The sequence below is a fragment of the Sitodiplosis mosellana genome, unplaced genomic scaffold, assembly GCF_009176505.1.
Source record: "Sitodiplosis mosellana isolate CC-2019 unplaced genomic scaffold, AAFC_SMos_1.0 Smas_scaffold_6197, whole genome shotgun sequence".
Taxonomy (NCBI): Eukaryota; Metazoa; Arthropoda; class Insecta; order Diptera; family Cecidomyiidae; genus Sitodiplosis; species Sitodiplosis mosellana.
Window position 1 is genome coordinate 5,915,868 of NW_022601438.1, and position 26,051 is coordinate 5,941,918.

The window sequence follows — 26,051 nt, forward strand, 5'->3', positions numbered from 1 at the left end:
AACCATACGTGCCATTTGGTAAAAGCCTATCTCATATAATACGAACATGAAATGAATTGAAATCTGAACTGCACATTAAAATAAACGAAACGCCCATTTTCTCGTATTCATATCGATAATGAGCAAATTTCTCTCTAAAAAAGGGTGGTTCAGCAGGTGGTCGAACGTCTGGTATCGTGTTCAAATGAATTTTCATTCTTCGAAAAGCATTCAAAGTCATATTTCATCAGAAAAGTTGATCGTGAACATAAAAAAGGAGCTATTATTGGCTTCAAGGTAGGTTTGTCTCCTAGCAACACATCAAGAGCTTTATAAATTGATATAAATAAAACACATTCTTAATTCTTTAATGCGAACCTAAACGAGAAAATTAACGAAATAAAAAAACAGTCTATTGGTATGGAAACAACTCGAATTCAGTCTAACAAGTTGGAAAAATTGAAAAAAAGAAATAATCGTATCTCTTTCACCCGGTCAAATTAAAATCTGTCTAAGTGATGGATTGAATGAAAAAATTACAAAAAGTTTTATGGTTTCGATCTGATTTTGTTCTTTTTTTTCGATCATCTTTAATGAATGGTTTTACTGTAAAACCATATACATATATATATGTAAATAAGTAATACATGAAATTCCTTTGTTATTTATTCATTTAGTAAACTATCGTCTTTGTAATGAAATAATTTTTATCAAACAAGATTCTTAAATATTTTAATGAAATTAGTTTTGTATTTTTTTTTTCTTCTCTCATTTGTTTTGCATTTTAATAATAATATATCATTTGTGGTCGATGTTAAAATCAACATTATTTCATTTGCGTGAAACTTTTTTCTTTTGTATAAGTGTGTGTGTGTGTTTTTGTGTGTATATGAGTACAACAATTGGTTTTTCCATCAATATTTGCCATAGCCACTTCATTTTGCTAAAATCCCATTACATTTCACATGTATTTGCGATAACTTCGTAAATCACCGTTTAGACTGTCGTCATTGTTCTGTTCAATCGCTGCAGCAGCTGCAGTTTCGAACGATGGTGGGCTCGGCGGAGGCTCTCTGCAAATGAAAAATGAAGAAAAATACATGAAAAATTATACAAAAAAAAAGAAATGAAATTTAAAGGTAATTAAGATATAAGATGCATACAATGCACTACTGCCTTTGCCCGTTGCCGTTTTGCGACGGCCACGTCTTGAACCACTGGCACCGCCAGAAGCTCGTTTGCGTGGTGTGTCATTAGTATGTACACTGCGCTGTAGTTTTTGTGTGGCCGGTCGTCGTTTCCTTCGTTTTTTATTGCCATAACGTGGATCATAGTCGTATTCATCGTCAACCGGTGATTTGGGCTCTTCCAAACCGTCCATTTCATTTGTGTATTCATCGTAAAACCATTCGCTCGGATAAGGACGCACTAAATATGAATAAACAAAGATTAAAATTCGGCTTTGTTTGCAAATTCTTTTTTTCTTCGAAAAGCCGAAAAAAATCCTACCAATATCTTCTTTAATATGTTGACTATCCTTACTATCCGATGTATCACCAGCGCCGCCCAATGATGAGCTCTCTTCGAGAAATGCACTGCCATTGAAATCCGTTTCTGTGTCATTGTTCCCATAATCGAGACGTCGATGGCTGATGCTGGTTGCCACGGGCGTACCATTTGTTTGAGCCGTCGATGGAGTTATCGCACCAATTGAGCTAAACGGTCGCAACATTTTCGATAGATATTGACGTCGATGCTTTCGCCATCGTGCCGCTACCATAACAAAATAACAAACAATTAGGTGTTAATTAGTTTCCAATACATCATGGGTATACATCAATTTGATGGATTTTTCGAACGAGAAAAAAGAAACGACGAATTGATGAAATTTCTCTCACCTGGATACGAATATATTTGTCCACTTCGAAAGCCAGGCATTCGTTGTCGTCGTGCCATAAATAGCGAACAATGATTTTGTGCGACACCCGTTTGTGGATCGAAAAATGGTAAACGTAAACGTCGTTCAATACATAAGCGTGTATTAAAATTCGAACTATATTCAATATTTTCTCGATAAGCTCCAGCATTCATGAATCGTTCGATTTTCTCCAAATTAGCTGTGTTTGCAATTTGAAAATCAACCGCTGATGCCGCCGATGACATTATTATGGATGTGTATGTGTACGTGTCTGTGTTTTTATTTTAAATTCCTTTATGAAATTCGAAGCGAAAAAAAAATATTTCTTTCTATTTGTAAAATGTACGACGTTTTGCTTTCAAATAACAGCCCAATATAATTACGGTACGTGTTGTATTTTCTCTCACTCTTTCTCTTAATTTCAGCGCACACAGTACTTCTTCTTCTTCTCAATTATAAAATAGATTGTGTGATGATGTTGCACCACCGAATAGACACATATTTCAATTGGAAATTGAAAAATCCGTGTAGCCAATACAAACAAACACAATAATTTAAATATTCATTCTAATTCTCTTTGGGACATTTTTCGTCATCTTTCATTTCATTTGTTGTTATTGTTAATATTTAATATTGAAATGTCAATGGCGATTATTTTTGTTTTTATTTTTGCTTCGGTCAATTCAAATGAAAATGAATAAATTCGATTTTTTTCTGTTTGGCCCGAGCAATTGATTGACAATTTTTGATCTGCAATTTTCGTGTTTTCTTTCCCTTCTCTCTCTCTATGTATTTTATAATTTTTGCTGTTGTTATTTAACACATATATTAACTACAACACAAGAAGAAGCACTACGATTGCCTACGTCGCGTCAAGAGCACTTTTTTTTAGGAAGAAAAAAATTTGTTCGAAACGATTTTTTTAACTTTTTTTTCGCTACACAGCCGAACAACAACGATTCGATTGCCTGAAATTGGCAAACATTTTGTTCTGTTTTTAAAACACCATATTTAAATTTTTGTGTATGGATTCAAATGAATTTTTTATTTGTCGTGCGGCTGTATTTTAATTTTTGGATCGACTGACCAGATTCGTTGAATTGATAATCCAAGGCAATTTCTGAAACACTCAATTTATTTTTTCTGGTGTGTGTCGTGTTTGCTTCGTGTATTGAGTCAGAGGCGACAGCGGTGTGTAGCAAAGGGAATGAATATAATTTTCTGATACACACAGCCAGCCAGCCAGCCAGCCAGAGAAAGAGAAAGAGAGAGAGAGAGAGAGAGAGAGAGAGAGAGAGAGAGAGAGAGAGAGAGAGAGAGAGAGAAAAACGTACGCGTACATTACCATTATTTCAGGCACACACATACACAACGACACATGCACATGTAGACAAACACACGGGACACACGCAGGCAATTGCGATTTTTATGACAGATTGCATACGGTATGGCTTTCCATCTAATATTCCATGTCTCCTTATTACTGCTCCGTATGTAGCACACACAGAAAGAAAGAGCACTGTATTTCGTTTGGTGTGTGTATGTGTAATGTGTACATTCGGCACATCTCAATAGGCATAGATTTCGAATAGTTGAGAATTGTCAAAAAAGCAAAAAAAAAAAATAACACACACACAACAAGCACAGCCATCATGCAAACGATAACGGCATCTTCTTGGCGCATCCAAACACATTCAACACACATAAGAGTCCTTCATGAACATTTTTTCCCCGTAGAGACGAACACTTCTTTGAAGTTTGAATAGTGTGTTTTATATTTCATTTTTCAGTTTTCACTTGAAAAATGGTGAAAAATTTCGGTTCCAAAATATTCTAATTTTTCTCTCTTCCAAAAGCGAAGCCTTCTTCAATGTCTCATTTTTTTCGTTGAACGACGAGAGAAAAATGTTCAAATGATATTGTATTAATTCGCACACCATCAAATGACCGAATACAACGTTTGACAGTTGTTGACAGCAAACTCTATTGAAATTTTGGAAATGAGTTCACATTGACAGATGAGCATGTGCTTTGCATTCCGTGTTGTGTGTATTCACAACAATGCACGTTGTGCTTTTATTTTGATCATTTGAAGGATTTTGTTTTTGTTTTTCATTGATTTTAACAGTGATTTGAGCGAAGAGAAAAAAAAAATATGGCAGATACATTTGAATCGCTTGGAATCGTGCCATGGATCGTGCGACAAACGGCGAAATTGGGTAAATTGCAAATCGAATATTCTCGAAATTTGTTTCTAACTAAAGTGTTTTGTTTCATTTCCATTAAGGATTGAAGAAGCCGACACCCATTCAACAGAGTTGTATTCCACAAATTTTGTCGGGTTCGGATTGTATTGGTGCTGCTAAAACGGGGTAAGTTCATTCACTTTTGATGAAATTCATGTAACTTTTGTGATTGCAATGATTGAATTATTCTTTCGCCACGTTTGGATTAGATCGGGAAAGACATTCGCATTTGCATTGCCGATTTTGCAAAAACTGAGTGAGGAGCCAACTCATCATTTTGCTTTGATTTTAACACCAACACATGAGCTTGCGTATCAGATCTCCGAGCAGTTTTCGGTGGTGGGTCAAACGATGGGTGTCCGAGTGTGTGTCGTAGCCGGTGGTACGGATCAGATGATTGAAAGTCAAAAGCTACAGAATCGGCCGCATATTGTTGTTGCGATGCCCGGTCGATTGGCCGATCATCTAACCGGTTGTGATACATTCTCATTTGATAATTTGAAATTCCTTGTTGTGGATGAGGCAGATCGAATGTTGGGCGGTGCATTTGACGAACATCTTGCCATTATTGAAAATTGCCTGCCGAAAGAAAGGCAAAATCTATTCTTCTCCGCAACGCTCAAGGATTTTCTAAAGGAATCAAGCATTTTCCCGATTTCAGATCAGGTAAAAATACCTTTTTTTTGCTTTTTTCATAGTTTTTATCATTAAATTTGAACATCAGTTCACTTTTGAACCTGAAAATGTTTGGTTACATTTGAAAATAATTTCCAATCATCTTCAAATTCAGGCTTTTGAATGGGCAGAGCAATCCGAAGTGGCTACTGTTAATACACTTGATCAACGGTATATTTTATGTGCGGACTACGATCGTGATATGGTTTTAATTGAAGCGCTTCGAAAATATCGCGAAGAAAATGAAGCGGCTAACGTTATGATTTTTACAAATACCAAAAAGTGAGTTGAATAGTCAAATGTTCTTCTATTCAGTCCTTGAATTTCATTTTTGAAAAGAATTTCGTTGAGATTTCCTCCAACTTTTGAATAAATTCGAAAATTCAACCAAATTTCCAGATGTTGTCAACTGCTATCGATGACATTGAATGCGGTCGGAATTGAGAATGTGTGCCTACACGGTTTTATGCGACAGCGCGAACGAGTGGCCGCATTGAGTAAATTCAAATCGAATCATGTGCGTACATTGATTGCAACCGATGTGGCGAGTCGTGGTCTAGACATCCCGAATGTACAGCTGATAATCAATCATCGTTTGCCGAAGCAGGCAAAAGAGTACATTCATCGTGTAGGACGAACAGCACGTGCTGGTCGCAGTGGTTTGGCCATTTCCATCTTTCGTTTTCCACGTGATTTAGAATTCTTGTCCGATATTGAATCGGCGATCAATACCAAACTCACCGAGCATCCGATCGATCAAAAGATGGTCGAACGGATTTTCATGCAAGTCAATGTTTCGCGACGTGAGTGCGAAATGCAATTGGACAACAAAGATTTTGATGAACGTGCCCAGAATTATCGGCGTAAGAAATGGATTGAAGATGGCCAAGATCCGGATGAAATGGAGAATAAATGGAAAACGGAGCAAAAACGAAAACAAAAACAACGGAAAAAGGCAGAGAAAGAATATTTGGCCAAAAAGAAAGCGGAACGAGAATCATCGGCACAGGCAAACGGCAATGGACAAGTGGACGAACGATTTGCCAATATCAACAGAGAGAAATTTGAACGGAAGAAAAAATCGAAAGATACCACCAACAACACACAAAAGAAACCACAACATTTGAAAAATCCATTGAAACTTAGCACCAATTCAAAAGCGATCGCAAAAAATAAATCAAAACGAAAAACTTTGAATTAGGAATATTTAAAATTACGTTGTAAAATTTTGATTTTATTGATGTATAATAAAACAATATTAAATAAAATTCCTAATTGTTGCTTAGATTTTGCACTTTGCACAAAACGAAAAATGACCGCAGCAATGTTTGTACGCGCCCATTTTATTCGTTGCCTCCTCAAAATTTGTTCTGATCGATAACATCGTCTGTGCTTAAATGCTAGTTGTTATTTTTTGTTTCATATCAAATATTCAAATGAATTAAAATATATTCGTTCGTTTGGTTCAATAGCTCTCTCTCTCTCTCTCTCTCTCTGTGTGTGTGTGTGTGTGTGTCCACATAGTCACTATATCCCCAATGGAGTATCACCGTTCGTCAGTCATGACAACTGTTTGCAACGCATCTTCTGGATGGATTTCTAGCAGTACTTTGGCACCATCATTAAACGGATACGCTATGCTGCCATCAATTACCAAACCTGTGAAGACAAATTGACGAAAATTCAATTTTTTCTGTTCTTTTTTTTTCTATTTGTCGAATTGATATGGAAATTACAGATGTGCGCACAGAGAAGCGTTTTTGTTTGCTCCGCAATCTTCGTTTTTTTTTTAAACGGTAATTTGGTTTATAAAATCTAAAATCAAACAAATGTTCAAAAAAAACTCACTTGCATCAATGCATCGAGATTTGATTAGTAAATTTTTAGCATATCCCTTTGATTCGAATCCTTTCGGTTTCGGCCAAACGCCAACGCAAATTTGCTCTCGAATTGCATAGCACAGTCTTGGATCATCTGAAAATAATCAATGGAATATTTTTTTTGTTCAAATTCAGAACCAATCTAACGAGTTTGAAACGAAACTTGAATCAATTCCAATATACCTGGTGGGAACATGATTCGTGCATTGTATTTATCAGCGATATCTTCGGCGTTTAGATGTGTATTTATGCCATTCTGTTTGATCAAGTCTAAAAGCTCTCGAACATTTTCCTTTGACAGTCTATTAATACTGCAAAGAATAAATGAATCAATCGTTTAGTAAATATTGTACATCAATGTTTCGAATGTCTTTGCCTCAAATACCTTGTCAACCACGATGATGATCCGGTTCCCGTACTAACGCATAGACCCGAACTCTTGGTTTTGTTGAGTATATTTTGATCATCGATTTGTAAATGTAAATGTGAAACACGCGCTGATTGTGTTTCACCGATGAACACTTCATTCAATGCCAAATACGGAAGGATGCGTTTCACTTTGGCACGATACTTTTTCCCGTCAGCTTCATTCAGCATTTCCGTTGGATATTCATTCAGTTCCATTCTTCTGGGCTCCAATTCTTGAAGATCAAACGATTCGGGTAAATTACCGTTTTGACCAAGCATCGTGATTCGAATACGAGTTCGGTAGAGCCATTCAAATTCACCCTACGAAAAATGAGTCAAAATCATTAAATTTATCTTCGTATTTCCAGAGAATGTATTTTTATATATATAGATGTATTGCATTGAGAATCTAAAAATTTAACTTAAAGAAAAAATATGGGACCACTCGAATAAATTACCTGAATTAATTTCCGTACAGCTTCATTTGGCTCGTGTGAATATCGTTTGGAGAGCATTAAACGGCCTTCCGAACGATCTGGATCGGAATTAAATCCGATAATCGGTTTAGTATTGCAGAATATCGGACATGCTCGGCTAGCCGTCAACAAAAATGTTCCATCGCCACCGATCGGTACCACAATATCAGCCCATTCGGTTTGTTTTGTCGATAGCGTCACCCTGAAAACAATCAACAAAATCAAAATGAATGCCATACAACGTTTTATTTCTCATGTTCCAATCTAACAACAATCTGTTTACGCTTCGTCTTTGTTGTTATTATTGTCTCTCCAAGCGTTTATTTGATGCGCAGCACTCAAAAATGCGTTTTATTATTAGTTATGGCCGTGATTAAAAATAGTTTATTTATTTATTTGGTTGCCTTAAAATGACAACGTCACCGTATGTTGTTTTCATAATTGGATCGCAATCTTATCATCTTGACTTATCAATATTGAGTGCGCGCAAGCGGCATGCATCGAACGGGATTGGTTCACATGTTTTTGAAAATCGTTTGGTTTTATTTATGCTATATATTGTGTATGTATTTTACGTTTGATTCGAGGAACAAGTGAAAAACACTTGAGCAGAGAAAAGGTCAATGTAATTGAAAAAGATTAGGAAATTTCTGCGGAAATTTGCTCTGGCGTTGGCAACAAGCGAAACTTTCAATCGAAATTTGACATTATCTGATGAATGATTGTACTATATTTTGATTTGATGATGGTTTTCCCAAAGCCAAATAACCACACCGTTGCTGCAAGAGCATTACCACTAGCGACACCTTGTGGCATCGATAGTAAAATCCTGTGTGTTACAATGTGTTTTTCAACACATTACAATCGGTGCCACCAGGATCGCCTGTGGTATATTGCTGTTGCAGCAACCTTGTGCAAATAACATTGACGCACTTATTTACTACTTGACGTGTAAATATATATTTATATGGTGGTAATACATGAGATTTGTTTCGGTTTGATTACGCGTTCAAACAGAATGTGCACGTGATGTACTCGGAATTGGAGTGATAAACGAATGCCATCAGTAATCGTTAATGCTCACAATTTTACAAAAACAATTATTTTTAGTTTCGACGAAAATTCATTCTACACATACCTGTTCACTAATTTCACATCAATACCATGTTCTCTAAAACTATCGGCCACCTTTCGCTCGAAATCCTTGTGAATGTGATGATAGTGCAGCCATAAATCATAGTCCGTGCCACGATCGCGTAGTAATTTTTCCAATTGGAAATTGGTCAGTTTTGGATTTTTGTGTTGTTCAAATTCGTAGCGTGAGAGTTTCGTGACGATTAAGGCTTTTTTGAACTGAAACTTTCGGTTTGATTGATGCTCGGCCGATGCGGCTGCTGCCATTGCGACTGACTTCCGATTTGACTGATCGATCCGATAGTAGTGTCTGGTCAATAGCGAAATCTTTCGCTTACGATACTTGAATGGATGCAATAATGGTTGTGATGCTGTACATGTTTGTCCTGTTAAAAAAAGAGAAGTCAAAGCAATTCAAGGAAAATCAATTGGGGCTCAGAAGATGAGGATAATGTGCTTGAAATTAACCATAACACTTTCATGGCTTCAAGTATCCATTGCGCCAAGTGCGAACGTCAGTTGATAAACTGCGCAAATAAAACAATAAATCGATTGATTCACCGAATTACAATAAATGGTCTTTTTTGTCTACAAAACCATCCACTGAATAAACACTTTATTTTTTCGGTTCGTGATCGAAAATTTACCTGCTGTCAGTTGACATATAAACCGTGCCGGTCTAAACATCATTTTACATGTTTCCTTACACAATTATCTCGTCGTCGTCGTCGTCGTCAATGTTCCACTATGCGCCGCCAATTTCGCCTTATCAACGACCGTTCCAAATGAATCGCAACGAAATTATTCTGATACGATTTCTGTCTATTTCGCTTGCTCTCCACACAAATCGAACACACATTTGTGCTCATCTATTTTTTGTTTCTTCTTTTCTCGTGTCTTCTTTCGTGCGTTCTGGTTAATTTTTTGTCTCTTCTTATTCGGTACGTTTCTCAATCGGTCGATACAATTACAACGACCATATTAATCAAATGTGTGAAGTAAGACTGTTTTGACAATTGGCATTGTACACTGCATATTGTTTGTTATGCACGTACACCGCTGACGAAAAACGAAAAACAACTTTAGTACATTATCACACGACTGGGACAGAGTACGTTCCGTAAATGTAAAATGTCGTTGAAGCGAAAATCGTGGAACGTACTCGCCGTTTGTTGTCCTAGTAACGGATTATGCGTTCATTGAACAAAACATACTGTTTATGTGATGGGTAATTTTTGAAGAAAAAAAAAGAAGAAGAAATATTAGAAAAAGAAAGATAAAACCATGAAAATGACCGAAGAGTTGGCGAAAAATGGCTTATTTTTCGATTATCTATACAATTTACGCGTACTCGATCCGAATATAGCAAGCGAAACATCTGATTTAAAAGACAAAAGCGGAGAATATACAGAAAGTAAGAGCAAACACGTATTTTTTCATATGAAGATGTATTGATTGATGGGAGTTTTTTGTCGATAGAATTGCAAGAGTTTCGGAGAATAATCGATGAATTCATTGTTATCGCCGAAACGATTGTCAATGACGTGGAACAGGAGAAAAGCCATGCAATTGCTGCACAAAACCTACTGAAATCGATGGCCAAACAACGTGAAGCTGAACAACAAGATATTCAAGTAAGTTTCTTCTACATCTTAATTTCGCTGACACATTTTTTCCATTTTTATTTTGTTTCTGTCTTGGATTTCAGAATGAAACTCTGGAGCGTACCATGGAATTGGAACAGCTAAAAGTACAACTGCAATACTTACAACGCATCGAAGCGAATCAACAGGAGCTGATTGAAAATTTCTACGAAAATCAATAGAGCAACATTAACTCGGTTGTTGTTTTTTTTTTCTCTCAAATTTGTGTATTTTGTTGTTTTGGTTGAAAATAAATGACGATTTTTGTGTTTTAAATCCATTTCAATCTCAATGCACTTTGCATATTATGTATAATGGTCCGTGCTGAAGCTAAAACATTTTTTTTTGTGCTCACACTCGTTAGATTTGCTTTTAAACTGTTGTTGTTGTTGTTTTTTTTTTCATTTCCCTACCAAATAAGTGACATTCATTTGCTTGAATTTTTTCTGGTTTTTTTTTCTGTTTCATCTTTTTCATACGAAATGTATTTATGTATTATTTGTTTATTTTATTTTATTATTTAGATGTTGTTGTTGTTGTTTTTGTTCTGGTTTTTTTTTATCCCATGTTTTCTTTTCACTTAATCAATATTTTATGTGTGTATGTGTGGCGCGCTGGGGTTCATTCATCTGCTTCGATCTTATCGTCAGTCTTAATTCGTTTGGATGAGCCTGTGGTCAGTTCATCGTTGTTGCTGGTTGGTGACGCTTGTCGTTTCTTTGAGGTAATCACTTCATCGGCACAAATGTCTTGCGATTGAAATCGTTCCGTTAGCAACGGTTGAAATTGAATTATGACCGCGGTCTGAATTGAGAGAGAGAGAGAGAGATGGAAAGGGATAGAAGAATGTTAAAAAAAGAATATTTTGGAGTTTTGAACAGCAGAAAGAATTTTTCGTAGTAAAAATCGTATGGGAAATTCCCTACCATGTTATCACACCCAGTTCCGTCACCACATGTATTTGGTGCCAAGCACGTTGTGAACAACTGAAAATAATCAGAGATTGTTTTTTTTTATTTGAGAATTATGATAAATTTCGCTCATGAATAATTGTGTTATCAATTTGGAGGCAATAATTTTTAATTTCTTAGAATGGATTTCCATTCGATCCACTTACCTCCTCGCAGATAGCCGACATTTTTGTTTCACCCCTTTGTATTCGTGTACGTACGAAATCGACCACTTCATCGCTGGACAATGAGTTCCAGATGCCGTCACATGCCAAAATCATGAATTCATCCTTTGGAGACAATTTGACACGTTTGACATCTGGCAACGCAGATATCATTTGCTCCTCCGGCTTCAGATCTTTGTTCTGAAAATTGAATGTGAATGTTCATTATCATTTGTTTTTTTTTTTTTTCATTCATTTGAATTAAGTATATGCGGCATACCGTTTTGTAAGCATGATCACCGATAGCACGTGACAAATTCAAACCGCCGTTAACACGACCGTCCATTGTGACTCGACCGCCAGCCTTACGAATTCGCTCCAATTCTTCTGTGTCTTCGGGCTTGTGATCAAAAGACATGTCCATTGCTTTACCGTCGCGACAAACAACACAACGCGAATCACCGGCATTTGCAACAAACAGCTCATTTTCATGTAACAATGCAACAACGGCTGTACAACCAGACGATGAACCAGGCCCTGTATCCAAAAACAATAAACAATAACATTAACAACTTTGTTCAAAATGAATGGAATATTTGTTTGACGAACTTTTTATACCTTCGAACATGCCGTTCAAAAATGTCTCATCTTCTTCGTATTCCTCATGATCTTGGTCCTCGGACTCTTCATCATCTTCGGTGTCAGCTTCATCTTCCTGCAAAACAACACCCGACTTCTTTTTAAATTCGATCAATTTATAAAAATGGCCAAAAAAATCGATTGTTGGAAAACCAATGGTAAAACTGCGCATACCTCATCTTCCACTTCCTCCTCTTCTTCATCGTGTTCTGATTCGTCCGAATCATCCTAAGGTATAACAAATAGTTTTAATCATAGGATAAATATAATATAAACCAAAGCTATTTACCAATGAGCTTGATGATGATGTTTCCTTTTGATTCTTGCTCTCATCATCTAAAATCGGAGAACATTTTTTTATTCAAAATAATTGCGATAGAAATTACATTCATCCAAATGTTGAAGGTGAATAAGTATTTTAATTGAAGTATACCGGCAGTTTTATTGGCTGTCGACGAGCTGTCTGGACTGTTACAAGAATTGCGCTCATTTGGCTCTGAACTTGATGCACCCTCAGTGCTCGATGGGCCATTACCGCTGGATGGGCCATTTGAAACACTGCAAACGAGGCAATTAAAACATAAATCTTATAGTTATTCAAAACGATTCCTGGTCTTTTTCGATGGTTACCTGTTAGCCGGCTCCGCCTTTTTCTCAACCGATGCGCTTGAACTGGAAACGGCCTCTTCCTCGGTACTCTGTATGAGCAACATATCGTATTCATTATTAACATTCAATCAAACTTTTACAATTTTCAAATGAAACTTCTTCCAATGTTGGTTTGTCAACCGAAAACCGATTGTATGTTCTAGTCTATTGGTTACTTACATCAAGTTTTCGTGGTTGAATTGTGCTGTCCGATGCCGAAGAGCATTCACCGTTTTCAACGGTCGCACTACCACTACCACTGCCACTGCCCCTGACACTTCCACTGCCACTGCTGCTACTGCTACCGTTTCGTCTGCCGCGTAAAAATGGTGACAAAGGTTTCGATGTGCCTGACGATTCACCGGCTTTAATTTTTGCCATCTGTGGATCCTTCAATTTTTCCAACAATTCATTCAACGGCATCCGGCCCTCGTTACACAGTTCATGAATATTTTCTTCATCTTCGTCGGCCTCTTCGTCCGTATCGGTTTCGTCGACTTTGTCATCGGGTATGAGTTTTTTCAATTCTTCTATAACATCATCATTGACTAGTGTCGCATCAAAACCAATGAATGCATCCTTGAGCGCCTGTTCAAATTCACCCTTTTTGTATGCGTTGACATTTTTCAAAAATTCCGGCAACTTTTGTGAACAATACAATGCAACCTCCGATCCGCCATGACCATCGAACACGGCAAACAGTGATGTGTTTATGTCAAAATTCAATGCACAAATGTGAGCATCCTGCAAAAATACCAACAAAAAAAAACAGAACAGAACAGTGAGCATCATGTGTCAACAAAAGCGGTAATAAACGAGAGAAGCGGAGAAGGAGAAGGAAACACACAGAGAGAGAGAGAGAAGGAGAGAGAAATGAATGGTGTCTACGAAAAGTGCACGTGGTATAGCGGCACATCCAAACGTGATTGAATAACAACAAGAAGAAGAAGATGAAGAAGAAGAAGAAGAAAAATCAGAACCTTCAAAAATGATTGAAGTGCGAAAAAAAGAACGGTTGACCGGTGTGTTTCGTTCAAGTTTATCGGAGTGTACGCACCGTGAAAAGTGCACATGCTATTGCAAGCGGCACAACGTGGTTACAGCACACGAAACCCTCTTGTTCCGGTGGATTTTTATTCATTCGGATGTGCCAATATGCCATTTGATATGTATGTGCATGTAAGTTAAACCATTTATTTGTAACACTTACCTCTTGGGACATGCGCCAGCCCTGCATTTGGCTCGCGCCACATGCTAAATAGTCGTTGGCCTCATCGGTGGACTCTTTTTCAGTGAGCGGTGCTGATAAGTATGCACCCATTGTGTCGTATAAATGCTGTTAATACTTGAGCGGGAAAAAAACAGAGAGAAATAAATTCGTGGATAATTTCGTCTTCTTCTTCTTTCGCACACAGAACAGAAAACGAGAACAGAAGAAACAAAAATCTATAACAACAACAGCGATTTGTAAACCGTTTTCGGCTACATGCAATTGAAATGTAATAAATTATTCAAATTTCGTCGATATTTCTGTGTTTGAAGCGGCTAAGCACAACACACACGGGCGACCACACACAGGAATATTAGGAGAGGCAAATGAAACGCCGGAAAAAAAATGCACACAATTTATCGATTTGTTTATGCTCGCGCTCGTCAAACACCGGGATAAGTGTTTTTTTTTATTTCTTGTTCGGACGTTGTTGCTGTTGCTGTTTCACTTTCTTATAAAGCACACCGAATTCAAATGCGAATCGATCGAAATGGAATGTATGCTTGTGTTCTGTTGCTTGGCGTTTACGTTTTTTTTCTTGTTAAGTTTGCTTGCTTGCTTTACGTATTCGGTATTACTGGATTTATACTTTTTTTTTCGGCGCCACAATTGTTTCGTTCTTTTTTGTGCATTTGCAAATGAACCATACACAAAACACTCGTTCTCTCTGTATATCTGTGTATCCACTACATCCACGATAGCTCTGTATCTTACGGCGTTTCGGAAAATCGGTCTTTTTAAGCGAAAAAAAATGTGTATTCGATTCAACAGTCGGTTTTTTTTAATCTCTCTTTCTCTCTATTTAGTTTCGTTTTTTCATTTTAAGTGTCCGATGCCTCGTGTCACATTACAAATATTCTATTATTGATTATTTAATGTTTTCTTTTATTCCAGTGGTTTTCTCTTTGCGTGTTAAATTCAATAGTCGGCGAAAATTTATCGGCAAATTCTCGTTTTTTTGTTGTTGTTGTTGTTGAGGGAAATCGCAATGCGACGAAATCAATTGAACACTTTTTGAATCGAATTGAAGAAGAAAAAAAAAATATTCACACTCAATCTCTCGCACTCTCACACACACACTCATTTGATAGCAAATTTTAGCGATTTTTACACTACGTTTCCATTGAATTTTTTTTCTTTTGTTTTTCGTTTCTCTCTCGTTATGTGTGTTCTTTTTTTCTTTGTCGTTTGCTTCGAATTTTCTTGCGTTTTGAATTACTTTTGTCGCTCTTAGTTTATGTCCGCCATGCACAATTTCAGTCGTACAACTTTTAACATGCCTGCTTGTTACAAGCCGATTGTGACGATTACGAAAAAGATGGGCAAAAAGTGAATAAGAAAAAGAAGAATCACTATTTAGTGACTGGGTAGCGAAATGGAAAAAAAAATCGCACACATACCAAAAGGCGCGCGCGGAGATCCACATACATCACAACGTTGTCGGCAACGGCAAACTCTGTCTCCCTCTTTCTGTGTGTAAGAGCAATGAAACCGATTCGTGATTCCCATACACGAAACCAAAACTATGAAACGAGACACACACAGCACCGAGAGAGAAGCGAATGAACCAACCGAAGAGACACACAAAAAAAACGAGGGAAACGAAGCAAAGGCTTTGGAAATGGCAAGGCATACACGCATACACAAACACAAATACACAAACCGTGTTTCTTTCGTTTCGTTTCGTTTCGCTGGTTGTTTCTCTTCGTTTCTTCTGCACACACAAGTCCAGAGTTACGGTTTTAAATTGCAAACGAAAAAAAATTATTGTTCTAACGGAGAGGGAGAGAGAGAGAGAGCGCGAGTTACATGACATAGGCGTGCTTTGCCTCAATAAATTACTGCTCGAGAGAAAAAATATTTGCAATTGGTTTTAATTTCCCAACGAGATTAAATGAGTCGATTTTCATGAAAAGTCAAATTGAAGTGGCCATCATGTCGAATCCAATTGAAAACGAATTGGTTTAAATTAAAGGGCAGCATTCAAAGTGCTGTTACAGTGGTCTATCGGGTCGGAGTGTGGCAAAACCGCTTGTGAACCGCTTGTTGGTGAAGCCAGTGGAATGTCATGCTTGTCAATCGTTCGTGAACACAGTCACGATACCAAACGTGTTCAATTCAAATATCATGGTGCCATCGGACCAGTTTCATTGAAGCCCATTGTGATTGAAATGTTTTGTCACTTTTTCACTTCAATTTCCACGCGAAACTATTTTGAAATTTTTGAAGATATACTTATTGATTATTGTCATAGTATATTGGATGGGGGTCGTGAACAATAATTTCGAATTTAAAACATTTCAAATGGTCGGCAATAAGTATGTACTTTAGATTTGAAAGTGGATTCTCATCGAAAAATATTTGCTGCATTGGGAATGCGCTAAATTTCAATTGATTTTGAATAAACATCAATCAAATCCAATTTATGGACAATATTCAACGAAAAACCAGGGAAATTATCACACACTATATTTGATACAGGCATTCTAAAACTAAAATTTGCATTCGGCGCCGTTTTAAGTACGAAATTTAAATGGTAATGTGATAGTCTTGACGTTCGTACTCAACTATATTTTGACAGAATGATTATTACATTATGTCGCGCTATGCGTATGTATGTGCGTGTGCATAACTCGATTCGCTTCGTATTCGTACCACTCACACACATTCACTGTCACTGATATTCATACAAACTGGCCCAATCGTATACTAAGCCAAGCAACCAATTTGAATGCACTCACACAATCACAACCACTCATCTCCACGATATACTTACATTGGAACGTACACACACACACACGGACAGAATTGAGGAACAGAGCACAAGTTGCTGAAATGAGAAGGTGTCGACATTTTAACAATATAGTGACAGTAAAGTCAGCATATGAATATATATATATATATATATATTTCGAAAAAAAAGAGTTTAAAATTATTTTCTGATAAATGGTGAGTTTGTGCAATGGAAAATTCAAATTCGATTGTCAAATGATTACGATAAAAATGGCAAAATGAAGCAATGTGTCGTATGTGTGTGCAAAAATCGACGAAAATAAAAACTTGAAGCGAAAAAAAAAAATTGTTGTGAAATCTGTGTGCGATCGAAATGAATGGTGATCATAATAATTCGAATTGCCTTGGATGTTTAGTGTGTTTATATATTGTGAAGAATGGTACAAGCATATATCTTCGATCGCAGAGAGACGAAAAGAATGATCAATTTTTATTTTTCTCTCCCATCTAAATGACTTTGGATTCGAACTGCAGCTAAACAAATGTTCTCCCTGTTCTGTGTGTCCATTATATTTATAAATAATATCATAAATTGAATCGAATTCGATTGCATATATACATATAGATTATATATCTGTCGATCTATCGAATAATAGTCATATCCATCGCAATTGAAATGCAAACATTTGAACATTTTCGGGCAGCCCAAAAACACTGCGCTCTCTCGCTGATAGATTTGTCGAAATTCTTCGAACCGAAGAAAGAGGGAAATTTTTAGTGAAGAATTTATAATCAACCATTCGAGCGCACAGCTATTCGGATCGAAAGAAGAAAAAAAAAATTTCTGTTCACATATACAATCGCTCGGAATTGTTCGCATATGTATATACATTGCATACACACGCTACAAAATCACAACCACATCGATGCGCTAGTGATGCACGTATACACAATACATTGACCATTGAATTTATGCATTGGAATGTTGAATCGGTTCTTGATTTTCATGAACGGATCGAATCAATGGCAGCAGCAACAGCAACACCAACAGTGTGAAATATATGTAGAAAGACGGAGAGAAGAGAAGCGACAGAGAAAAAAAAACACACAACAACAACAACAAAAACAACATTAGTAGTAGCAACAAAGGAGATATTATATTCTACTAGTGCTAGTATATTGACAATATGAATATAGAGAGAGAGAGAGAGAGAAAAATCAACATATGTACACTCACATACATCTGCTCGCGTTTCGACGATGAATATTATTTAAAACGAAAACCTAAGAGTGAGAGAGAAACACACAAATATAAACAACGAAGAAAAAAAATATTTTCAATTGATGAATGTGTTCAGGAATTGAGAGAAAATTACGTGCACATCGCATAATTTTTTTTTCTCCTGCATTCACCTGATCTATGAGAGAAATAACAAATTGATCGATGCAAAAAATGGACAACTAACAATGAAAACATCCTTAGTTTCCATTTGAATATCGGAAATATGCCGAAAACAAAACTTCAGAACAGAAGAAGAGTTAAAATAATTGGATGAGCTTTAAAAACTGAGCCGAAAAGTAGTGAAAATAATCCAAAAAAAATTTGCAATTTTAGACAAAGAAGGACAGATGAATGATTTTCCGTTTCTCATTTTTTTTCACTCGTTCGTTCTCCTTCTGTTATTTTTATAAATGTAAATTGCATCGAATGCAAAGGCAATTCTTTTTTTCTCCTTCGTTTGGATAATATCATCGAACGGGTGAAACATAGGCAGCAGCAACACACTCAGTTTATGAGTGTACATTTTTTTTTCTTCGCCTCTCGTTCAGTTTGGTGCGTGTATGTATTCTATACGGTTGCGACATGTACGCGTACACGAAATATTTGTGCGATGTGAAACAGATAAATAGTTGAAACATTTAAATATTTTAAGCGAATATTCATTTTATATTTCTTTTTTGCATGCTTCATTCATTTTTTTCCCCGTTTCATTTCTGATATGTGCACAAAATTCCATTACGATTTGTTTTTTTTTTCTTTCTTCTTCTTCCAATTTCTGGTGTTTGTAGACAAAGAGCTGAGAAGCCGAGCTATAAGACGAAAGAAAGAGACAGAGAAAAAAAAATTACATATCTACTAATATATACGTCAAATCACCAAACAGTACCGCTCAACATACGACACCAAAGTAAATGAAAACGAAGGAACAAAAACGAAACGATTGAGAAAATTCATCGCAGAGGTGTAATCGAAATGGGAATACTATGATTTGGATTAATTCCGAATAGACAACAAATCGTTTTAATCGATGCAAAATGAAAATAACCCATCTTAATTGTGATCCCCTTTGTGCATGTGTATGTTGCAGTAATCGTTTAGTAATTTAATGTGCAAATAGAGTGAGAAATACAGAGGGAGAGAGAGAGAGAGAGAGAGAAAACGAAAACGAACGTGAACTATTCAATGTATTCCATAATTCCTTCGAATTGGCATGCGAGACGATCGACGTCACATTGTTTCCATTAGATAAAAAGTGACAGACATTTTTACGATCGGTCGATCGATCAATGCAATTCTCATTAGGAATAAATTAGATTTGCAGTCGTAGTGTGCAAAAAAATAGCAACAAAAATTATAGCAAAAACAAAATGATGACAACAAATTTAGTGCCTTAAAGAATTGTGCCTTCAAAAATGACATTCTGAATAAATTGAAGTGAGAAAGAGAGAGAGAGATAAAAAGTCGACAACACCGAAAAGTGCCTTGCCTCTCTTTTGATAACAACCGTCAAGTTTCTTGTCGAATTTGTTGTTTTTTCTTCGGATTTCGTATGCATTGTGAGCTTATATGCCGCTAAAAGTGTTCAATATTGCGATAATTATTTACAAAGGCTCGAAGTCAAATGTAATAAATGTGTTTACTCATTCGACCGAATGCATCAATTGTTTGCCGTTTGGAATGTGTTCAATGTGGAAGAAATAGTGGAACGGCAAAAATTGGCGCTAACAATATACAGCAACAACGACAGACAGAGAGCAAAGCAATCGAATAAACAGGAAAAAGAGAACAAAACATAGAAGACGGAAGGTGCTCCTCCAGCGTTCACCCCGCCCATCTTGTATCGAAACAACGGAATCAATCCACAACTTTTCGCCACTTTCGTCGATTGGGCATATTTCGAATGCATGTAGCATTTTTAGCATCGGCGAATCTAAATTCGAGATATCGCGTTTGTGATATGACAAACCGAAACACTAACAATGAATCAAACAGGCGGAAAAACGCCGTCTACACCAAGGCTCTCGGAATATGCGACAAATGCCTTGGAAACCATACGCAAGGAATTACGCATGTTTTCTATCAGCGATGTGCAAAATGCATCAAATGCTACAAACGGCCAACAAATCCCATCGCTTCCCAAAGTCGAATGCGACCTAAACCTCTTACTAGCACAATTAATGAGCTCCGGCTTTACGGAAGAACAAGCAATCACTTTGATTAAAAATGGTCGCAGTGATGTTTTAGAAAATAATAAACAAGTGCAACTACAGCAATGCCAGCAACGATTACCAGGTAGGCAAACAAATGAACCTATATTGGGCATGAGTCAACGAAAGAGTTTTGACACTGTTTCCATTGGGCTTGGTTTCGATCGAAAAATTGTGTGTCTTCTTCCCATAAAATGTGTTTAATTTCGCTTTTTCTCTCAGTTTCAGCTCCAGCTCAACCACCAAAATTGTTTCGAAAGCCGAGCATCGAACGTGAAATACCGCAATTTCCACGCGGTAGTCCAGCGCTTGATTCTGGAGCCGGTAGTTCACGATCAAATTCAACAACTGATTCAGCAACAATTTACGACGCCAAACCCATTGAATACTGCAAGCAAATCGAATACTGCAAACCAATAGAATTTTGTAAACCAATCGAATTTGGTAAACATGTGCCACTACAGCAGTGCAGCAATCAGCGATTACCAGGTAGAATTTATTGATTGCACCATTTTCTCTCTCTCTCGCTCAACTGGATTCGCAGATATTTTTTTGAAAGTATTAACCAACAATGTTTGTTCTTCTTATCTCTTTTGTCACAGTAATTCCAGCCCGTGGTACATCGCCAGTCGTGCCGCAAAATGGAACTGACAAATGTCATATGATGAAGATGCCCCGTAAACCTCACAGTTCGGTCGATAATCCGCTGTCGTGGCGCTTTTCACCCGCATCCGATCAACAGGATCAAAATAGCAATGAACCGCCGCCACCGTATCCAATCATAGCAACAGGTGTCACAAACTATTCACCCTCGATTCAAAATCGACAAAGTCCAACTAGTACAACAGATGGTAAGGGCGTGTAACTTATTCGTCATTCGAGTTTCGATTATTTTCATAGCACCCGATTCGGTTCAGTCAATTAATTGCATTGTTTTGGATCAAATTTTTTCCAATTGATAGATTATCGCAAGTCACCGTCATCGGGAATCTATTCAGCAACGTCAGCTGGATCGCCAAGTCCAGTGCCGCCATCAAATTCAATGTCGCCTCATCCGATATCTAGATCAACGAATGTGTGCCAAATCGGTTCATGGCAACGCAAAACACATTCACCAATCATCATGCAGTCCGTTAAATCGACACAAGTGCAAAAACCAATCCTTCAAACAGCCATTGCACCTCAAGTCCCAACTACACTGTAAGCACAATGCAATCCAACCGCATTTTTATGACAAATCCAAAAATTTGTTGAACAATTCACATCAATTTGTTTTCCGTTTTAGCACACCATCGACGACGACCGCATTGCCATCGTACGCATCGTCCATTCAACCTCATATAACAAATAGCGTGACAACGAACTCGAAACTTCAAAATAATACACCGCCAACAACGCCGCCAGTATTGAATTCCATACCGCCAGACATAGCACCGAAAATCAATCAGAAAACGCCATCGGTAAGCGTAAAGTGTGTCGCTAAAGTTTGCTTAAAAGCAAACATGAAGAAAATTTTATGCTTTGTTTACCATTCACAAAAGAAAAATCACTGTTCAACTTTTGATTAATCTTTGTTGTTGTTGTTGTTGTTGTTGTTGTTGTTGCAGATAAATGCAGTGCATCAAACGTCACCAGCAAATAATATTGTGCCTGTTAGCGAACCGCCATCGTATGCGAGCACAATGGCATACAAAGCTGCCAAAAATCACATGGGTATGTAAAAAAAAGACAACCTAAAGTCCAACATTTTTCGTAGCATATTCCTGGCGAATTGTGTGGCATTTTAAAATCATAATTCACTTTCATCCCCATCGTAAAAAAAACTGTTGATATGTGAATATGAATTTTCGTTTGAATCTATTTCGCAGCGTTACTCCCACCGCCGCCATATAGCAACAATAATCGTGATATGTCAAGTTCGCCGGAAATAATAAACAATAACAATTTATCAATAACCCCGCCATTGCCGCCCACATCGTCGTCGTCCGTAAAAAGTAATAAAAACAACAATACGAAAACGACCATGGCGAATAGTGCGATGTCAACGACAACCGCCAAGAAATTGAATAAACAACCGGCAGCTCCACCGCCATCATCCACATCAGTCGCCGCCAAAAATAGTAAAAACTCATCTACGGAAGGATGTGAAAAGATTAAGCATGAATCGCCAATTCCCGAACGAAAACTAGTCTCAAAAGATCAAGAAGAAGTGAAGGAAGGCCGAATCAAGCACTATTCACCGCAAGCCTTTAAATTCTTTATGGAGCAACACGTTGAAAATGTGCTCAAGTCATGCAAGCAACGAATGTTCCGAAAGAATCAGCTGGAAAAAGAGATGGGCCGTATCAATTTGTCGGAAGAGGCACAAATTCAAATGCGCCGAATGCTAAATCAAAAGGAATCGAATTACATACGATTGAAGCGGGCGAAAATGGAAAAGTCCATGTTCACCAAGATCAAAACGATCGGTGTGGGTGCATTCGGTGAGGTGGCACTGGTGCAGAAAATTGATACGCCAAATTTGTATTATGCCATGAAAACGCTGAAAAAGGCCGATGTGCTGAAGCGCAACCAAGTGGCGCATGTGAAAGCCGAACGCGATATTTTGGCCGAAGCCGATAATGAATGGGTCGTCAAATTGTATTATAGTTTTCAAGATCGTGACAATTTGTATTTCGTGATGGATTATATCCCTGGCGGTGATCTGATGTCGCTGCTCATTAAATTCGGCATATTCAATGAACCGCTGGCCAAGTTTTATATCGCCGAATTGACGGTGGCCGTGGAAAGTGTTCATAAAATGGGCTTCATCCATCGCGACATCAAACCGGACAATATTCTAATCGATCGAGATGGTCACATCAAGCTCACCGATTTCGGGTTGTGTACGGGTTTCCGTTGGACACACGATTCAAAATATTATCAAAAAGCTGGTGAGTATTCTTTACTTTCGTTTGTCGAACACTCCTTTATTGCTATGTGGTGTGTGTGTACTCAATTTGTGACATTCCTATAGGCGAACACGCGCGACAAGATTCAATGGAACCATGGGATGATGCAAATGATGGCATAAAACCGGCCGTTTTGGAGCGACGCCGTCAACGCGAACATCAACGATGCCTGGCGCATTCACTCGTTGGCACACCAAATTACATTGCGCCCGAGGTATTGGCACGCAGTGGCTATACACAGCTGTGCGATTGGTGGAGTGTCGGTGTGATTCTGTATGAAATGCTGGTTGGTCAACCGCCGTTCCTAGCCAATACAGCGGTCGAAACTCAACAAAAGGTAATTCAATCGAATCCAGTGTGATCATATACATTCCTACTAATTGTCGATCACAAGCAAATCGTCATTTCAATTCCATTCACATCATATATATTCATTGATTCAATTGCAGGTCATTAATTGGGAGCAATCACTGCACATACCACCCGAGTCCAAACTATCGCCCGAAGCTTCTGATTTGATTTTACGTTTATGCTCTTCGTCCGATCGTCGTCTGGGCAAAAATGCCGATGAAGTGAAAGCGCATGGATTCTTCCGTGGCATAAATTTTGGCACCGATCTGCGTCAACAGAAAGCACCATACATACCGAAAATCGAGCATCCAACCGATACATCAAACTTTGACGAAGTCGATCCGGAACGCATTCAAAACTCCGATCAATTCGATGCATTCAGCAATAATACGGCGATTTCATTTCATGGTTTCTATGGTTTTACATATCGTCGCTTTTTCACCGATGATAAAAGCAACCAAGAATGCACCGATCAAGATGGTCCCGTGTATGTTTGATTGGTTTTTTTTTGTTCCATCAAAAACGATGGAAATTCAAATCAAATTAACGAATGAAACGAAAACAAAACACACAAACAAATGCGATAAATCGTTGAACTGTTTGAACAAAGCAATACGTTGAGAACTTTCAAAAAGACAAATACTCAAAATTGAAACAAGAAACGGACAGTTTTTGCGCCAATAAACCTCTCCTCAACCTCTGAAAATTGAACGGAAAAAAATGTCGGTGCTTAACATTAAAACTGAAGAAAAGAATGATGAGCGAGAATTCGTTCTCGCGAACAGAGAAAATGAAAACAATTTTTTTAGAATAACAAAAGAAAATCCAAGCCACACATGAAATGTTAACTCTCGATGAAACGTGTTTCTCTCGTTTCACCTTCAATTTTATATATGTATCATGTAACACGTGGAAATGTGTCGAATTTCTTGGCACCGTGAATTATTTGATGCAACGTACGTACGAACGAACAGATTCATTTGAAATGCTTGCGGCCAATTGTTCAGTGCGCCAAAATATTCAGAAATATAAACAAACATAAAAAAAACGAAATTCACATATGGTCGAACTGTATTGAATAAACTTTGCATATATACGAGACAAATATACTGAATCAATTTTTTTCTTTATGGCAAATTCAATGAACGACATCAAATGCACATGATAATGCATGGACGCTTGCGACCGATATTCTAGTTAGAAAATGCAAATGAATCAAGTAAAAATTGATGATAGAGAGGAAGAAAGTGAAGAATCAATACAAATACAGTTTAAGGTTTTTGATAGATAATTTTTAAATTTTAATGAAGAAAAAAGAAGAAGTTGAAGAGAGAGAGAGAGAGAGAGAGAGAGAGAAAGAGAGAGAAAGAGGAAGAATAGCTACACAGTGTGTCTTCAATGTGCGATTTATCATATAAAACTATTTATATAAATAATTGATTATGTTATTGTGTATATTCTACTTCAGTTAGTAATTTTAGCGCAAAAAATAGGAAAGAACAAGAAAAAAAAACAACAAAACACACAAAAAATAGACAGCAATTACGAGAGCTCACAAAACCTAGTGTTAATAATGATTATAACGAAGTAAAAAAAAAATCTCTGGTTTCGCCAAATTAGCTTTAACCAATTCAGTTCATTACAAATTAAGGCGATACAATATACAAGAACAACAATGGCAACAATAAAAGCGAGGTAAATCGAATAAACACACTTCCCACGAATTGAATACATGTGACATAATGGTGATTTATCTCGCGTTTTCTGGCCAATTAATTCAAAGAAAACAAACACACAAATATCACATACGTCCCCTTATTTAAAAAAAAGAAGAAAAAAAAGGAAATGAGGATAATCAATAGAAAAAAAACGCAGTAAAAAGTCGCTAAATTGATTGACTGGCCGGTGAACAAAAACGGAATTCTTTTCTCTAATGCAAAATTTTCAAAAGTGATACGATTTTTACACATTTCTTTTTTTCTGTTTGTCGAAACGAGCCAAATACATAGCAATTAGATTATGGGAGACAATAACCGGTTCAGATGCAATGGAAAAAACAAAACAATAGCGGATTTTTTTTGGGATAGACACAAATGCACACCAACCCCGTCTTATATAGAAAAACGAAACAAAGCAACTCACGCACATACACACAAACACTCATAAAGCACTCTCAATTGTTCAATTGACAAATAAAATTCCAGCCGGCTGGAACACCCACACCCACACCCATACACATCTTCATACAGTAGATTAAATTTAGTAATCCCTTTTATTTGGTTCAACTATTGTTTTCTCAATAATAATCGATAATTTTTGAACACAAACAAAAAATTCGGCTTAAAATACGATTTTCTTCAAAAGCAAACAAAATAAGCTAAAAAACAAACTAATCAAATTAAAATGCAATGAATGGTGTAAAACATTTACAAAATTCATTTCGAATTTGAGTGCAAATCGATGTTGATTTCGCGCAACACATTCTCACACCCACATT

The 26,051-nt window shown here is 37.2% G+C and overlaps 6 protein-coding genes across 32 annotated transcripts; 3 read left to right on the top strand and 3 right to left on the bottom strand.

Annotated features, from left to right (window-relative positions):
* Positions 1 to 525: 525 nt before the first annotated feature.
* Positions 526 to 3,145, bottom strand: LOC129577040 (zinc finger protein DPF3). The gene is made up of 4 exons (XM_055463438.1): positions 1,878 to 3,145; positions 1,489 to 1,752; positions 1,143 to 1,407; positions 526 to 1,052 (listed from the first exon to the last, which is right to left on the bottom strand). The coding sequence occupies exons 1-4, from the start codon at positions 2,140 to 2,142 to the stop codon at positions 941 to 943; spliced, it is 906 nt and encodes a 301-aa protein (XP_055319413.1). The 5' UTR covers positions 2,143 to 3,145; the 3' UTR covers positions 526 to 940.
* A 290-nt stretch (positions 3,146 to 3,435) lies between these two features.
* LOC129577038 (probable ATP-dependent RNA helicase Dbp45A) lies at positions 3,436 to 6,086 on the top strand. Its single transcript, XM_055463434.1, has 5 exons — positions 3,436 to 4,116; positions 4,185 to 4,269; positions 4,353 to 4,809; positions 4,934 to 5,100; positions 5,218 to 6,086. Exons 1-5 carry the CDS (start codon positions 4,053 to 4,055, stop codon positions 6,017 to 6,019), a joined length of 1,575 nt encoding a protein of 524 aa, XP_055319409.1. The 5' UTR covers positions 3,436 to 4,052; the 3' UTR covers positions 6,020 to 6,086.
* Positions 6,010 to 9,693, bottom strand: LOC129577039 (NAD kinase 2, mitochondrial). Of its 3 annotated transcripts, XM_055463436.1 has the most exons (8): positions 9,364 to 9,693; positions 9,185 to 9,243; positions 8,721 to 9,102; positions 7,565 to 7,784; positions 7,084 to 7,427; positions 6,882 to 7,009; positions 6,667 to 6,792; positions 6,010 to 6,477 (listed from the first exon to the last, which is right to left on the bottom strand). In XM_055463436.1, exons 3-8 carry the CDS (start codon positions 8,981 to 8,983, stop codon positions 6,365 to 6,367), a joined length of 1,194 nt encoding a protein of 397 aa, XP_055319411.1. In that variant the 5' UTR covers positions 8,984 to 9,102; positions 9,185 to 9,243; positions 9,364 to 9,693; the 3' UTR covers positions 6,010 to 6,364. The 3 variants fall into 3 exon arrangements, with proteins under 3 accessions (XP_055319411.1, XP_055319412.1, XP_055319410.1); XM_055463437.1 differs by lacking the exon at positions 9,185 to 9,243 and having other exon boundaries at positions 9,424 to 9,693; XM_055463435.1 differs by lacking the exon at positions 9,185 to 9,243 and having other exon boundaries at positions 9,364 to 9,628.
* Positions 9,694 to 9,838: 145 nt separating this feature from the next.
* LOC129577043 (intraflagellar transport protein 20 homolog) lies at positions 9,839 to 10,639 on the top strand. Its single transcript, XM_055463442.1, has 3 exons — positions 9,839 to 10,130; positions 10,196 to 10,350; positions 10,425 to 10,639. Exons 1-3 carry the CDS (start codon positions 10,001 to 10,003, stop codon positions 10,539 to 10,541), a joined length of 402 nt encoding a protein of 133 aa, XP_055319417.1. The 5' UTR covers positions 9,839 to 10,000; the 3' UTR covers positions 10,542 to 10,639.
* A 207-nt stretch (positions 10,640 to 10,846) lies between these two features.
* LOC129577036 (uncharacterized) lies at positions 10,847 to 16,826 on the bottom strand. 20 transcript variants are annotated; one of them, XM_055463416.1, is made up of 12 exons: positions 16,807 to 16,826; positions 13,971 to 14,105; positions 12,941 to 13,504; positions 12,743 to 12,810; positions 12,546 to 12,670; positions 12,402 to 12,448; positions 12,287 to 12,340; positions 12,083 to 12,209; positions 11,754 to 12,010; positions 11,477 to 11,674; positions 11,286 to 11,345; positions 10,847 to 11,163 (listed from the first exon to the last, which is right to left on the bottom strand). In XM_055463416.1, the coding sequence occupies exons 2-12, from the start codon at positions 14,079 to 14,081 to the stop codon at positions 10,981 to 10,983; spliced, it is 1,794 nt and encodes a 597-aa protein (XP_055319391.1). In that variant the 5' UTR covers positions 14,082 to 14,105; positions 16,807 to 16,826; the 3' UTR covers positions 10,847 to 10,980. The 20 variants fall into 20 exon arrangements, with proteins under 20 accessions (XP_055319391.1, XP_055319407.1, XP_055319402.1 ...); XM_055463432.1 differs by lacking the exon at positions 16,807 to 16,826 and adding an exon at positions 15,431 to 15,619 and having other exon boundaries at positions 12,092 to 12,188; XM_055463427.1 differs by lacking the exon at positions 16,807 to 16,826 and adding an exon at positions 15,431 to 15,594 and having other exon boundaries at positions 12,083 to 12,188.
* On the top strand, positions 16,691 to 24,659 carry LOC129577035 (serine/threonine-protein kinase Warts). 6 transcript variants are annotated; one of them, XM_055463405.1, is made up of 10 exons: positions 16,691 to 16,979; positions 18,834 to 20,337; positions 20,475 to 20,741; positions 20,855 to 21,103; positions 21,215 to 21,452; positions 21,538 to 21,712; positions 21,860 to 21,965; positions 22,121 to 23,185; positions 23,269 to 23,540; positions 23,653 to 24,659. In XM_055463405.1, the coding sequence occupies exons 2-10, from the start codon at positions 20,025 to 20,027 to the stop codon at positions 24,049 to 24,051; spliced, it is 3,084 nt and encodes a 1,027-aa protein (XP_055319380.1). In that variant the 5' UTR covers positions 16,691 to 16,979; positions 18,834 to 20,024; the 3' UTR covers positions 24,052 to 24,659. The 6 variants fall into 6 exon arrangements, with proteins under 6 accessions (XP_055319380.1, XP_055319386.1, XP_055319384.1 ...); XM_055463411.1 differs by having other exon boundaries at positions 16,958 to 18,629; XM_055463409.1 differs by having other exon boundaries at positions 16,958 to 17,203.
* Positions 24,660 to 26,051: the final 1,392 nt, after the last annotated feature.

Excerpts from the sequence above, each read along its gene's own strand:
- LOC129577040 (XM_055463438.1), bottom strand. The coding sequence starts at position 2,142 with ATGTCATCGGCGGCATCAGCGGTTGATTTTCAAATTGCAAACACAGCT. Across the intron at positions 1,753-1,877 it reads ACAAATATATTCGTATCCAG|CGGCACGATGGCGAAAGCAT; the intron begins GTGAGAGAAATT and ends TTGTTATGGTAG. Across the intron at positions 1,053-1,142 it reads GGCAAAGGCAGTAGTGCATT|AGAGCCTCCGCCGAGCCCAC; the intron begins GTATGCATCTTA and ends TTTCATTTGCAG.
- LOC129577038 (XM_055463434.1), top strand. The coding sequence starts at position 4,053 with ATGGCAGATACATTTGAATCGCTTGGAATCGTGCCATGGATCGTGCGA. Across the intron at positions 4,117-4,184 it reads GCGACAAACGGCGAAATTGG|GATTGAAGAAGCCGACACCC; the intron begins GTAAATTGCAAA and ends ATTTCCATTAAG. Across the intron at positions 5,101-5,217 it reads ATTTTTACAAATACCAAAAA|ATGTTGTCAACTGCTATCGA; the intron begins GTGAGTTGAATA and ends CCAAATTTCCAG.
- LOC129577039 (XM_055463435.1), bottom strand. The coding sequence starts at position 9,406 with ATGATGTTTAGACCGGCACGGTTTATATGTCAACTGACAGCAG. Across the intron at positions 7,010-7,083 it reads TCATCATCGTGGTTGACAAG|TATTAATAGACTGTCAAAGG; the intron begins GTATTTGAGGCA and ends TATTCTTTGCAG. Across the intron at positions 6,793-6,881 it reads ACGAATCATGTTCCCACCAG|ATGATCCAAGACTGTGCTAT; the intron begins GTATATTGGAAT and ends GATTATTTTCAG.
- LOC129577043 (XM_055463442.1), top strand. The coding sequence starts at position 10,001 with ATGAAAATGACCGAAGAGTTGGCGAAAAATGGCTTATTTTTCGATTAT. Across the intron at positions 10,131-10,195 it reads AAGCGGAGAATATACAGAAA|AATTGCAAGAGTTTCGGAGA; the intron begins GTAAGAGCAAAC and ends TTTTGTCGATAG. Across the intron at positions 10,351-10,424 it reads CTGAACAACAAGATATTCAA|AATGAAACTCTGGAGCGTAC; the intron begins GTAAGTTTCTTC and ends CTTGGATTTCAG.
- LOC129577036 (XM_055463416.1), bottom strand. The coding sequence starts at position 14,081 with ATGGGTGCATACTTATCAGCACCGCTCACTGAAAAAGAGTCCACCGAT. Across the intron at positions 12,210-12,286 it reads AGGAGGAAGTGGAAGATGAG|AAGTCGGGTGTTGTTTTGCA; the intron begins GTATGCGCAGTT and ends GAATTTAAAAAG. Across the intron at positions 11,164-11,285 it reads GAACTGGGTGTGATAACATG|ACCGCGGTCATAATTCAATT; the intron begins GTAGGGAATTTC and ends CTCTCAATTCAG.
- LOC129577035 (XM_055463405.1), top strand. The coding sequence starts at position 20,025 with ATGAATCAAACAGGCGGAAAAACGCCGTCTACACCAAGGCTCTCGGAA. Across the intron at positions 20,338-20,474 it reads ATGCCAGCAACGATTACCAG|TTTCAGCTCCAGCTCAACCA; the intron begins GTAGGCAAACAA and ends TTTTTCTCTCAG. Across the intron at positions 21,104-21,214 it reads TCCAACTAGTACAACAGATG|ATTATCGCAAGTCACCGTCA; the intron begins GTAAGGGCGTGT and ends TCCAATTGATAG.